The sequence below is a fragment of the Pecten maximus genome, chromosome 7 (assembly GCF_902652985.1).
Source record: "Pecten maximus chromosome 7, xPecMax1.1, whole genome shotgun sequence".
NCBI lineage: Eukaryota > Metazoa > Mollusca > Bivalvia > Pectinida > Pectinidae > Pecten > Pecten maximus.
Genome location: NC_047021.1, coordinates 7,721,143 through 7,735,844, shown reverse-complemented (window position 1 = coordinate 7,735,844; position 14,702 = coordinate 7,721,143). Strand labels below are relative to the sequence as shown.

General features: G+C 34.5%; 1 protein-coding gene across 1 annotated transcript; it reads right to left on the bottom strand.

The window, feature by feature from the left end:
* Nucleotides 1–1,197: 1,197 nt before the first annotated feature.
* On the bottom strand, nt 1,198–14,606 carry LOC117331488 (ankyrin repeat, PH and SEC7 domain containing protein secG-like). Its single transcript, XM_033890223.1, has 5 exons — nt 14,504–14,606; nt 8,912–9,145; nt 5,120–5,313; nt 4,431–4,559; nt 1,198–3,943 (listed from the first exon to the last, which is right to left on the bottom strand). The coding sequence occupies exons 3-5, from the start codon at nt 5,240–5,242 to the stop codon at nt 3,728–3,730; spliced, it is 468 nt and encodes a 155-aa protein (XP_033746114.1). The 5' UTR covers nt 5,243–5,313; nt 8,912–9,145; nt 14,504–14,606; the 3' UTR covers nt 1,198–3,727.
* Nucleotides 14,607–14,702: the final 96 nt, after the last annotated feature.

Genomic DNA, 14,702 nt, shown 5'->3' with positions numbered 1-14,702 from the left:
CAATATACCATGGCCCTTTAACTACAATATAGTATGGCCCTGTAACCACAATATACCATGGCCCTGTAACTACAATATACCATTGCCCTGTAACCACAATACAGTATGGCCCTGTAACTACAATATACCATGGCCCTGTAACTACAATATAGTATGGCCCTGTAACCACAATATACCATGGCCTTTGATATGAAACTTATTCTAGTCTATCAGAGTAACTCCCCTTTGTTTCAACTGGATGTTAGTTGTTCCTGAAGTCACAAAACCATGGTCCCCAAATGTCTAAATAATTACTGTTCACTCGAAATGGTATTGAAATATCTTATCAGAGGCAAATTAATAAACAACTCACAAAAGAGACCAAGGCTTCCAAGCAAGCAACATAAATACACCATATAAATTCAAAGGGGGATAATCCTGTCATATTCTGAGAATTGCAGTAGAATATTGTCACTTCAATTGCATGGGTGGACTCCATGCTACCAGTAATATCCAATTTGTGAGAGTGTAATTATGACATGCCAATGCATATATTTCAAAACATTCTAAGGTTATCCAAAACATAACTTACAAGCACAAATAGCCAAGACACACAAGTCACAAATATGACAAGAAGTTTTGAAGAAAATTGCACTATACCAAAGTGAACAATGGGAAAATCCAATCTTCCGAATGTTTTCATGAGCTTTCATTAAATTGAAATCGAGTAATTGCAACACTGCATATTGAATGCAATTGAACAATTCTATGGAAAAAAGTACATGCTTTATTCAGCGGAATGTTTTAATGTTTTTCAAATATTTTAGAAAACAAATAATTTCCCTTGCATGTTCATCTCCCTCACCAATCAGAAAAAATGACATTTTGTTTAATGGTCAATATTGTGGTGCTTAAATCTAAAAAGCATAATTGATGTGAAACACTTTATGCCTTACATGAAATGAATTAAATTGAAATGCTGTGTGCCTCATGTAAAATGATTTTATGAAATATCTGAAGCTAAATGCTGAATTGTTATGATATATCCATATATCAAACAAAAACACATCTAGGCCATATAGGCTGTTAGGTATGTTTTGTTTTACCTCAAGGTACGCTTACATTAACCTCTACTCTGGCAGATAAGAGCATTGAGCATATCACAAAAAACATGTACATTTGCTTCATGAAGAAATACATTAATACCACTCAATATTCTCTGTTTAATTGATAGGTTTATCGTCCCTTGAACAGCCAGACCAATGTACAGTAAATTGTCTAACCCAAGAACAGAACCACGACAGCACAAAAAGGCGTATTTATTAGCTTCCTGAGAAACTAAAACCAACACATTTATTAGCTTCCTGAGAAACTAAAACCAACACATTTATTAGCTTCCTGAGAAACTAAAACCAACACATTTATTAGCTTCCTGAGAAACTAAAACCAACACATTTATTAGCTTCCTGAGAAACTAAAACCGACACATTTAGAGAGCATTGAACCATGCACCTCATATTTTTACCTGATGTTACTTGGCCGGCACTCTTAACAGACTGAGCTATTGCAACACCCAGATATTATTTAGATCTACAATAGTGTCATGATCAATGTTACTATCGTTTCCAATTACATATAACAATCACAATGGTATAATTATTAAGCATACCGGGCATTCACATTCACATAATTTTGGTGGATACTTAAAATAAAATTTTAAAATAGACTATATATATCACACATACTTATGACAATTACACAGACACATTGCTATCTAACATTGTTTGTAAATACAAGAACTTCAGTACTGGCAACATGTATTTAGTTTGGTGTACTAGTTTACATTATAAGTATGTGGACCTATTGTATGTTATCATTCTGGTATAAAATACCAGTTATCAGAGACATTGTTAACACTAACATTATTTAACAAACTTGAAAAGGCCTTCATCTCAGAACATTTCATATCTATTTTTTTGTACTTATGATAACTTTAAATTATGATAAAAAGGTTGAAGTTCATTTTCGAAATATGTACCTTAAAGCTAAGATGTTACCTTTACAAGAAAGATATCAGAAGACAGATTTACATGTACTTATGGACGATATCCGAACACAGATTTACATGTACTTATGGATGATATCTGAACACAGATTTACATGTACTTATGGACGATATTCGAACACAGATTTACATGTACTTATGGACGATATCCGAACACAGATTTACATGTACTTATGGACGATATCCGAACACAGATTTACATGTACTTATGGACGATATCCGAACACAGATTTACATGTACTTATGGATGATATCAGAACACAGATTTACATGTACTTATGGACGATATCCGAACACAGATTTACATGTACTTAAGGATGATATCCGAACACAGATTTACATGTAATTATGGACGATATCCGAACACAGATTTACATGTACTTATGGACGATATCCGAACACAGATTTACATGTATGTACTTATGGACGATATCCGAACACAGATTTACATGTACTTATGGACGATATCCGAACACAGATTTACATGTAATTATGGACGATATCCGAACACAGATTTACATGTACTTAAGGATGATATCCGAACACAGATTTACATGTAATTATGGACGATATCCGAACACAGATTTACATGTACTTATGGATGATATCTGAACACAGATTTACATGTACTTACCTATAAGATTTACATGTACTTATGGACGATATCCGAACACAGATTTACATGTACTTACCTATAAGATTTACATGTACTTATGGACGATATCCGAACACAGATTTACATGTACTTATGGATGATATCCGAACACAGATTTACATGTACTTAAGGATGATATCCGAACACAGATTTACATGTAATTATGGACGATATCCGAACACAGATTTACATGTACTTATGGACGATATCCGAACACAGATTTACATGTACTTATGGACGATATCCGAACACAGATTTACATGTACTTATGGACGATATCCGAACACAGATTTACATGTACTTATGGACGATATCCGAACACAGATTTACATGTACTTATGGACGATATCCGAACACAGATTTACATGTACTTATGGACGATATCCGAACACAGATTTACATGTACTTATGGACGATATCCGAACACAGATTTACATGTACTTATGGACGATATCCGAACACAGATTTACATGTACTTATGGATGATATCTGAACACAGATTTACATGTACTTAAGGACCATATTGAACATACCAGTAGATATATTCACTAAATATACCAAAACATACATTTACTTTACAAAGAAGCAATTCAATACATCAGTGACAACAAGATATCACATTTGAGGATAATAAATGTTGACAAATATAATACTGGAAATGTAATGACAGACAGAACAGGTCACAATAAAGGTCATTATCAACATACAACAGTGTAGTAATTATAACAGATGGATGGTGTTTACCAAAGTATAGTTATAGGTACAAACTACATTTGTAATCACTACTACCATCCAAGCAAAAAATATCTGATTATACACTTTATTTTAGCCTTTAACTTTAGTTGGACTTCTCATGTCAATAGGGCTAATTGGGGGTAAAGTGACACTGCGACGGAAGATTCCATGTATAGTATTCGTATAGATAAAATAAAAAACCTAGCAGTTACAGTATGATTATCTGGCAATTGATATAATTAAAATCAATCTCCTCTTAATTAAGATTATCAAAATAAATATGCGTATAAAGATTATGGAGACCAGCTGAACTCCTCCAGTGAAATGTAAGCCTTTATTTTAGTTGGCATGTTCATTGTGTCCATCTTGAGCATCAATGGCTCGCCAAGCCTCTCTCTGACCTTGGTCCGACACAACTGCTGAAGGGACGGTGGGTTCTTTGATAACTTCACTAGCCAATCACAGAACTGCTTATGAACACCCAGTTGTTTTGGAATATCACCAGTCTTCTACAAACGAAAATTGATCAATCTAGAGAACTGATGTGGTGTAACAAGTCTCTGACAGATACAGTCTTCTACAAACGAAAATTGGTCAATCTAGAGAACTGGTGTCATGTAACAAGTCTCTGACAGATACAGTCTTTCTACAGACACACAAAAATGAATCCATTTTATTTTCTCATTTATTCTACCTTTAATCATTGTATATCTTGTAGATCACATAACAAATACTGCTTTTGGTTTTAGAGTTAAACTAATTTATAAATTGCTTCAACCAAATCTGTAAATTTTCTTCAACTCACATTGAGTCACAAACTTACCAACTGAATCTATATTTACCTTTAATGTTTGTTAACTAATCATTCAAATAACAAAACAATGTTTTACACGTATTTGATGAAGTAATTTGAGTTAAGTTAGGACACTTTATGAGATCAATAATGAAATTAGTGGTTGATAGTATGAACATTATATATAACATGTTGAGTCTTACCCTGTTTTTGAATGAAGGTTTAGCCCCAGCTGCCAACAGGTACCTGATGACCTCCAGTTGACCACTGGATGCTGCAAGGTACATTGGTGTCACACCCCAATTGTCCACCTGGTTTACATTAGCACCATGCTGTATTGGGAAACTAGCTGTTAGAGAACTTGAAGTTTTGTACATAATAAAGGCTATGCACAATAGTACATGCATCAATGAAAAATGGCTTTTACATGTCAAGGAATTCTTGTTCATATGCTGTAATGTAAACACTATTAAGAAAGCTATTAGAAACTTACATGTAGCTGTCTTAAGATTTTTATTTGTGCTAAACTAATATCTTTTTAAAGTTTCTAATGCAACAATTATACTGCCAAGTTGACCTTGAACTTGGTCTTGCATGACTTAAAGGTAATCTTGAACTTAGCATAACTTGTGCTTGTAATAAAATATGTTATCTTGAATTCAGACTTGCTTGCATAACTAAAAGCATGAACTTGTAGTCAACCCTGCTGACAAAATTATTAAAGGTGACCTGAATTTTGGGTTTCATATATAACAATTAACATGACCTTGAACTCAGCCTTATACACAAAACTAGGAAGGTGACCTTGAACTCAGCCTTTAATTACTCATATAACTAAGTAACACTACAACTTTGAAGTCGGCTAAGCTTACAAAGTGACCTTGAACCTTACTTGTATAAGTAGTAAGGCACATTCAGGGTAGAGTCCGACCACAGCATGTAAAGGTGTCCCTCCATGCCGACAGTGAATGTTCACTAATGCTCCATATTTAAGGAGTTCTTCCACACAGGACATGTATCCCTTATAGGCTGCCCAATACAATGGAGTCTTACCATAGTAGTCCTGATGGTTCAGACTTCTAGTTCCTAATCAGAAAAGGCAGAGTATTCAAAGACCAATACCAATATCTACATTATAATATAACACATGTAACCCTGGTAAAATACTAGTGGTAAAATACACCCAGATTTGATCAATAACTGAATCAATGATTTAGATCTAATTAAGCATGAGCTCTGTTACACACAGATATCTTTTTATCAATAATATCAAATCAAGGCTACATGTATTATATCACAAAGAAACACAAAATACCAGGATTTGACTTAGTTCCCCAAATATTTTCATTCTACTTTAAAAATTGAAAATGATTGTGTTGTATCTGTAATAATTTAAGGCCTGAACAATTTGTTTCCATATTGATGATCAATTCGTAAATAATTATTAATTATATATAAGTTTTACAGGAGATCATGGATTTTATTTTTGATGATAACAAGAGGTTGTAACTGGAAGTCTCCTGTTTGGAATGTCTTTTAAAGCTGGAAAATTATGATTTGTTACATAACTTTTTTCACACCCACAATATTTTTACCCCAGGTTTAATTAACTCAATTTTAAGGATCAATCACATTAGATAGATGTAATAATAGAAATTATTTTCAAAAAAATCTGATCTGTGGGAAAAAAATGTTACCAGCGTAATTGTGATTACAAAATTACAACAACTTCTGAAATTAACTAGAAGCTTGAGACTGGAAAGGTGTGGAATATGATTTTACAGTTATGAGATATGACTTGACAGGTATGGGATATGACTTGACAGGTATGGGATATGACTTGACAGGTATGAGATATGACTTGACAGGTATGGGGTATGACTTGTCAGGTATGGTGTATGACTTGACAGGTATGGGGTATGACTTGACAGGTATGAGGTATGACTTGACAGGTATGGGGTATGACTTGACAGGTATGGGGTATGACTTGACAGGTATGGGGTATGACTTGACAGGTATGAGGTATGACTTGACAGGTATGGGGTATGACTTGACAGGTATGGGGTATGACTTGACAGGTATGGGGTATGACTTGACAGGTTAGGGTATATGTATGACTTGACAGGTATTGGTATGACTTGACAGGCATGAGATATGACTTGACAGGTATGAGATATGACTTGACAGGTATGGGGTATGACTTGACAGGTATGGGTTATGACTTGACAGGTATGGGGTATGACTTGACAGGTATGGTGTATGACTTGACAGGTATGGGGTATGAATTGACTAGTATGGGGTATGACTTGACTAGTATGGGGTATGACTTGACAGGTATGGTGTATGACTTGACAGGTATGGATATGACTTGACAGGTATGGGGTATGAATTGACTAGTATGGGATATGACTTGACAGGTATGGTGTATGACTTGACAGGTATGGTGTATGACTTGACAGGTATGGGGTATGACTTGAGATGTATGGAGTATGACTTGAGATGTATGGAGTATGAAATTGTTAGGTATGGGTATGACTTGACAGGTATGGGGTATGACTTGACAGGTATGGTGTATGACTTGACAGGTATGGTGTATGACTTGACAGGTATGGGGTATGACTTGAGATGTATGGAGTATGAAATTGTTAGGTATGAGATATGACTTGACAGGTATGGGATATGACTTGACAGGTATGGGGTATGAATTGACTAGTATGGGGTATGAATTGACTAGTATGGGGTATGAATTGACTAGTATGGGGTATGAATTGACTAGTATGGGGTATGACTTGACAGGTATGGTGTATGAATTGTCAGGTATGGGGTATGACTTGACAGGTATGGTGTATGACTTGACAGGTATGGGGTATGAATTGACTAGTATGGGGTATGACTTGACAGGTATGGGGTATGACTTGACAGGTATGGGGTATGACTTGACAGGTATGATGTATGAATTGACAGGTATGGGGTATGACTTGACAGGTATGGGGTATGACTTGACAGGTATGGGGTATGACTTGACAGGTATGGGGTATGAATTGACTGGTATGGGGTATGAATTGACTAGTATGGGGTATGACTTGACAGGTATGGTGTATGACTTGACAGGTATGGGGTATGACTTGACAGGTATGGGGTATGAATTGACTAGTATGGGATATGACTTGACAGGTATGGGGTATGAATTGACTAGTATGGAGTATGAAATTGTTAGGTATGAGATATGACTTGACAGGTATGGGATATGACTTGACAGGTATGGGGTATGAATTGACTAGTATGGGGTATGAATTGACTAGTATGGGGTATGAATTGACTAGTATGGGGTATGACTTGACAGGTATGGTGTATGAATTGACAGGTATGGGGTATGACTTGACAGGTATGGGGTATGACTTGACAGATATGGGGTATGACTTGACAGGTATGGGGTATGAATTGACTAGTATGGGGTATGAATTGACTAGTATGGGGTATGACTTGACAGGTATGGGGTATGACTTGACAGGTATGGGGTATGACTTGACAGGTATGATGTATGAATTGACAGGTATGGGGTATGACTTGACAGGTATGGGGTATGACTTGACAGGTATGGGGTATGACTTGACAGGTATGGGGTATGAATTGACTAGTATGGGGTATGAATTGACTAGTATGGGGTATGACTTGACAGGTATGGTGTATGACTTGACAGGTATGGGGTATGACTTGACAGGTATGGGGTATGAATTGACTAGTATGGGATATGACTTGACAGGTATGGGGTATGAATTGACTAGTATGGAGTATGAAATTGTTAGGTATGAGATATGACTTGACAGGTATGGGATATGACTTGACAGGTATGGGGTATGAATTGACTAGTATGGGGTATGAATTGACTAGTATGGGGTATGAATTGACTAGTATGGGGTATGACTTGACAGGTATGGTGTATGAATTGACAGGTATGGGGTATGACTTGACAGGTATGGGGTATGACTTGACAGATATGGGGTATGACTTGACAGGTATGGGGTATGAATTGACTAGTATGGGGTATGAATTGACTAGTATGGGGTATGACTTGACAGGTATGGTGTATGACTTGACAGGTATGGGATATGACTTGACAGGTATGGGGTATGAATTGACTAGTATGGGATATGACTTGACAGGTATGGTGTATGACTTGACAGGTATGGTTTATGACTTGACAGGTATGGGGTATGACTTGACAGGTATGGGATATGACTTGACAGGCATGGTGTATGACTTGACAGGTATGGGGTATGACTTGACAGGTATGGGATATGACTTGACAGGTATGGTGAATGACTTGACAGGTAAGGGGTATGACTTGACAGGTATGGTGTATGAATTGTCAGGTATGGGGTATGACTTGACAGGTATGGGGTATGACTTGACAGGTATGGTGTAAGACTTGACAGGTATGGGGTATGACTTGACAGGTATGGGGTATGACTTGACAGGTATGGGATATGACTTGACAGGTATGGTGAATGACTTGACAGGTAAGGTGTATGACTTGACAGGTATGGTGTATGACTTGACAGGTATGGGGTATGACTTGACAGGTATGGTGTATGAATTGTCAGGTATGGGGTATGATATGCTTGCAGATATGTATAGGAACCTGAAGAATAAGTGGAATTTCAAATAACACAACAAGACTTACCTGATTTGTTTATGAGATCTTGTATTCTTGAAATGTTTCCATGACTAGCTGCGTAGTGAAGGTCAGTCCAGTTGCAGTTAAAACTAGGGGGAGGTAACTTGTAGCTGTAGATGTAGGAGGAACCTTTGGCAGGGCTGGTCACACCACATCAGACTACTGGCTTTACCCCCCATCTCTTACATCATCACTCCCACAACATTGCTTCAACTCTTCAGTTAACAGGGGAATGCAAATCTGAAAAAGATAACTTTAAATTAAAGATGTAAATTATATAAAACAGTGCATGATGTTACTAAATTTTTGACATACTGCATGATAATGGCATGATCACTGGGTGCCTTGGTAGCTGTGATTGCTTGGTACGTTGTTTCCCCATTGAGTTTTCTTCCAACATTCAAAAATATTTGTTCCCTCAGCAGCATCGTAATAAAAACTCTACAGAACTTATGTTACTTGTTAACCATGTAAACGGTGATAAATAAAGGTTATTTTCATTTTATGGCAATTACTAATCAATAAAACAAATTGGCATGGCAAGCATGTAATTAAAAAAAAAAAAAGAGGTCCCAGAAGGATCTTGGAACTTACCATTGAATGATCTTTATTGTTCTACATGTAAAAGTAAGACTGATCTTTTCTCTACTGATCTACTTTGATAACATGAGAAACCTACATATCAATTCTAAGAGAGACGGAATTAGATCTTTTTGTTTTGTGGATTAGACTCAAAATCAAATGGACACATTAATACCTAGATAATCCTCTAAGGAAAAAGGTGAATCAACAAATGAAGTTTGAGAAAAATCCTTCTACAATGTAGTTCTTTTACCCTCATGATCATTTCTACTGAACACAATAACTGATGCAAAAATAATTGCAAAGTGATGGATACAATACACTAAACATACAATGAGTTTCATTGTACATCTTGCTCTTAGTCAACATTTTATCAATGATAATATAAATAACTTTAGAATTTAATGAATTTAAAAAAGGTAAAGGCTTATGGAAATTCAATAATTCATTGTTGCATGATCAAAACTATCTTGAAATTATAAATGACACTATTGAACAAATCAAAATGCAATATAGTCTTCCAGTTTACAATCCTGAAAGGATAACTGATATCCCTGATTCATGTTTGCAATTTTTTATAAATGATCAGCTATTCCTAGAAACTCTTTTAATGGAAATCAGAGGCAAAACTATTTCCTACTCATCTTTTAAAAAGAAACAAAGTCGACTAAGAGAAAAAAAACTCCTACATGAAGTGCAATTGTTAGAAAGTCAAAATAATGTTGACATTGAAGTTTTAAATCTAAAAAAAAAAGAATTGGAAGATATAAGGTCACATAGAATTAAGGGCAGTATAGTGAGAGCTAAGGCTCAATGGACTGAGGAAGGGGAAAAACCCACTAATTATTTTTGTAATTTAGAAAATAGAAACTTTACATCGAAGATAATTCCAAAATTACAGCAAAATAATGGGGAAATAATAACAAAACAGGAAGATATTTTGACTGAGGTAAAAACTTTTTATGAAAATTTATATGGAATAGATAGTAACACCAATGAAGTAAATATTGATGAATTTCTTGATGAGTTTGATGTTCCTAAATTAGATAGAGAGGAAGCTTTGGGTCTAGAGGGTATGATATCTTTAAAAGAAGCTTCTGTAACTCTTAAAAATATGAAAAATAATAAGAGTCCTGGGTCTGATGGCTTTACCTCAGAGTTTTTTAAATGTTTTTGGAAAAAGATAGGTAATTTTATTGTACGGTCTATAAATTTTGGTTTTGTAAATGGCCAATTATCCATTACCCAACGACAGGGCATTATTACTTGTATTCCTAAACAGAATAAATCTAAATATTTCATAAAAAACTGGCGACCGATATCCCTTCTAAATATTGTTTATAAAATTGCCTCTGGATCAATTACAAGTAGATTTAAATCAGTCTTAGATAAACTAATTAACTCGGATCAGACTGGCTTTCTATCAGGTCGTTATCTTGGAGAAAATACTAGACTTATTTATGACATCATGCAATATACAGAAGAAAATAATATACCTGGTATGCTTTTGCTTATAGATTTTGAGAAGGCTTTTGATTCTGTGTCTTGGAAATTTATTGATAATGTTTTGAAATATTTCGGTTTTGGTAATGATATAAGAAAATGGGTTAAAATATTACATTATAACAGTAATTCTGCCATTAATCAAGGAGGTAATTTGTCATCTTTCTTCAATATCAAGCGAGGCTGTCGCCAAGGCGACCCGATCGCCCCATATTTATTTATAATGTGTGTAGAGATTCTGGCAATACGAATCCGAAATAACAAAGATATAAATGGTATAAATGTTAATAACTGCCCTATTTTAAACTCTCAATATGCAGATGACACTTCACTAATACTAGATGGAACCGAGAAATCAATGAAGAAATCAATTGAGGAATTGGATTTTTTTGCAAAAATTTCAGGTCTAAAAGTCAATACAGGTAAAACACAAGTTGTTTGGATAGGCAGCAAAAAATACAGTAATGACATTTTTCTACCAGAGTTGAATTTTAAATGGGGAGTAGATAGATTTACCCTTCTTGGGATTGAATTTCATGTAGATTTACATAAAATACCTAGAATGAATTTTGATAAAAAACTTACTAAGATGAAATCAATAATTAAGAGTTGGAGTAAAAGGTTACTTACTCCAATAGGAAGAATCACAATAATTAAATCACTATTAATATCACAGTTAAATCATTTGTTTATTTCCCTACCAAATCCAGATGGAAAGTTTGTAAAAGAACTGAATTCACTTCTGTTTAATTTTCTATGGAACAGTAAAACAGATAAAGTAAAGAGGGATGTAATTATTCAAAATTATAGTGATGGTGGCCTTAAAATGGTTAATTTGATAGCTTTTATTGAGTCTTTAAAGATAGGATGGATAAGAAGGATTTTCAATTCAAAAGGGAAATGGTTAGAAATTCTTAAGACCCGAATAAACCTTAACCTTTTGGCTGTTTCTGGAAGGAAATATCTTGACAAAATATTGACTTGTTGTAAAAATGTTTTTTGGGTGGATGTTTTTAAAGCCTGGAATAATCTTAGAGTAAGAGAAGAAATATATAAGAAAGATGGTTATTCTATTCTTAAATCACCGTTATGGTATAATAAAAATATAATTGTGGGTAAAAAAGTAATCTTTTTTCCAAACTGGTTTAAGAAAGGAATAATAATAATTAATGACCTAATTAAGGATAAAAGTGATGGTTCTTTCTTTTCATTTGAAGAATTTTGCAATATATATGGGAACATAGCTAACTACTTACAATATCATGGAGTAATTAGAAGCATAAAAGAGTTCCTTAATAACTATCCTATCCTAAATAGAACCCCACAATACCCGATCATCCCTTTAGATTTAGAAATTATTTTTAAACAGAAAAAGGGGTCTCAAGATTTTTACAAACTACTTATAAAACAAGAAAACATTGTTTTAGCTCAAAATAAGTGGGGAAATATATTTGATTTTAATAATGATGCATGGAAAAAGATATACTCTCTCCCATTTAGAATAACAAAAAATACAAAACTACAATGGCTACAGTTTAGAATAAATCATCACATATTAACCACTAATGCTTTTATTTACAAGATTGGCCTAACAAATAATCCTAACTGTACATTCTGTAATGGTGACAGGGAGACAATCACCCATATTTTATGGGAATGTAATGAAGTTCAACAATTTTTGTTCACTTTTGAATCACTTTTAGAGATCATTACTATTCCTTTTGCAATTAATAAACAAGCTATGATTTTTGGATTATTTGAACATAAAGGCATTTATAATAAAGTTGATAATGAAATTATTTTAATTTTTAAACAATACCTGTACCAAACCAGGTGCGCTCATAAATCATTAAATGTTATGGCATTGGTAAATTTGATAAAAGATTATTACAAAGTCCAAAAGTATATTGCTCAGGGAAAAGGTGAACAGTGCCTCAATGTTTTAAATAATGAATGGAAAAAATGGTTAAAACTTGTTGAACTTGCCTGATCAAAAACGTTAAATTTAATATTTTTTATATATAAACCAAAAGTCTGACCACCTCTCACCCTAATATCCCCCTATCTCCCTATCTTCTCTATCTTTTCCATCACCATCAACCCCCCCCCCCCTCTTTTCTGTCTCTTTCTTTACTATAGCTCTTTTATATGTGTTATATTTTTGTTCTGCTGTTTCTTTGTGCTTTGTCTGATTCTGTATGTCTTCATGTTGTATGCGAGTGTGAATGTAAGGTGGGTTGGATCTAACGTAAGTATTAGTGTGATCAGTTAAACTGTTCAAATGAGAGAATGAAGAAAATTTGTGAGCAAGTAATTATATAAATGTACTTGTGAAATGTAACCTGTTTGATGTTTATCATGCAAAATGTTTAAAAAATAAAAGAAATATAAAAAAAAAAATATTTGCTATATATTCAATCACTGTTTAAATAGGCCTGATGACTTGTACTAATGTTAGTGCTGGAAATGAAGAGGTATGAGGAAATCCGGAAAGATACTGTACCTGTCGACGTCGACACCAATATATTCACACGGTTCAGAGAATAGCGGGAATTATTTGTCTAATCAGTTCAGTACGGAGATAACAGTGTTCCGAGCAAAAGATTGGTCTTGTACGCAGCATGTGTGGTACGTGTATGCTGTTCGGGGGTACCGGGGTCATTTTCTAGCCGCCTTTCTAGTGCGTCGGACGCTTTAGCTTGTTGAAACTTTGGTAAATTTTATGCAACTGTACGTATATATATATCACATTTTGGCAAGATCGGGAAAGTATATACATAGTTCAATATACATATACGTAGAGGGGAGAATATTGTCAATTTAATGTTGATTTAGAGAATTTTGTCAATTTAATGTTGATTTATATATGTTATGTTTAGAAATTCATACTAATTAAACCATAGCGCACGGGGCGCTAGCTGGCAAACTGACGTTTGTGTTGTGTTGTTTTTCGGCATAGCCGTATAATTTTCTTTTGGCCCCGAATATGACGCGACAGGTGGCGTTACTGGTCAAGATGAAGTATATGTGATTGGTCAATGTAGCGGTCAATGCAAAATGCAGATATGCAGTTAAAAACGAAACAAAGATAAGAATGAATGCAAGCTGAATAAGTAGATTATCTTTTTAAATGACACATTAATAAAATCATATTCCTGATTCAAATGCAGTCTTATTATTACCAAAAATGTTTCAAACTGATATAATTTTGTTATTCGTGCTAAAACGCTTTAGTTCGTTAATTTATTTCACCATCAGTTTTACATTATAACCACCAGCATTAAAACTATACCGTTTATCTTTTTTAAAGATATTTTTTGTTATTACGTACATTATGTAGTACAGATTGGACTAACCAGGGACGTATAATAATGTCCCTGGACTAACTTACTGTAATCTACACTGTACTACGTAGCGACCCCGTGCGTACCGTGCATCAAGTTTCGCGTTTATGGTAGATTGTGCTAAGTTAATGATGCTAATTATAACTTAAACAATTCCATACATGTTTACCTTTTCTCTCAATACATTCCTACTTGCAGGGGAAAATGAAACGAAACGCTTACTTTCGGTTCTCACCTGTCACCTGTGAACCAACCAACTTGTTTACTTCCGGTTTGCCCTGTTCTCGTTTTCGAATGCTGCTAATATTGAACGCTGGAAATGTCTTGATATATTTTGACAATATTTTTTAATTAGCTTAGAAAAATGA

Excerpts from the sequence above, each read along its gene's own strand:
- LOC117331488 (XM_033890223.1), bottom strand. The coding sequence starts at position 5,242 with ATGTCCTGTGTGGAAGAACTCCTTAAATATGGAGCATTAGTGAACATT. Across the intron at positions 4,560-5,119 it reads GTGCCTTACTACTTATACAA|CATGGTGCTAATGTAAACCA; the intron begins GTAAGGTTCAAG and ends TTCCCAATACAG. Across the intron at positions 3,944-4,430 it reads AACCTTCATTCAAAAACAGG|AAGACTGGTGATATTCCAAA; the intron begins GTAAGACTCAAC and ends TTTCGTTTGTAG.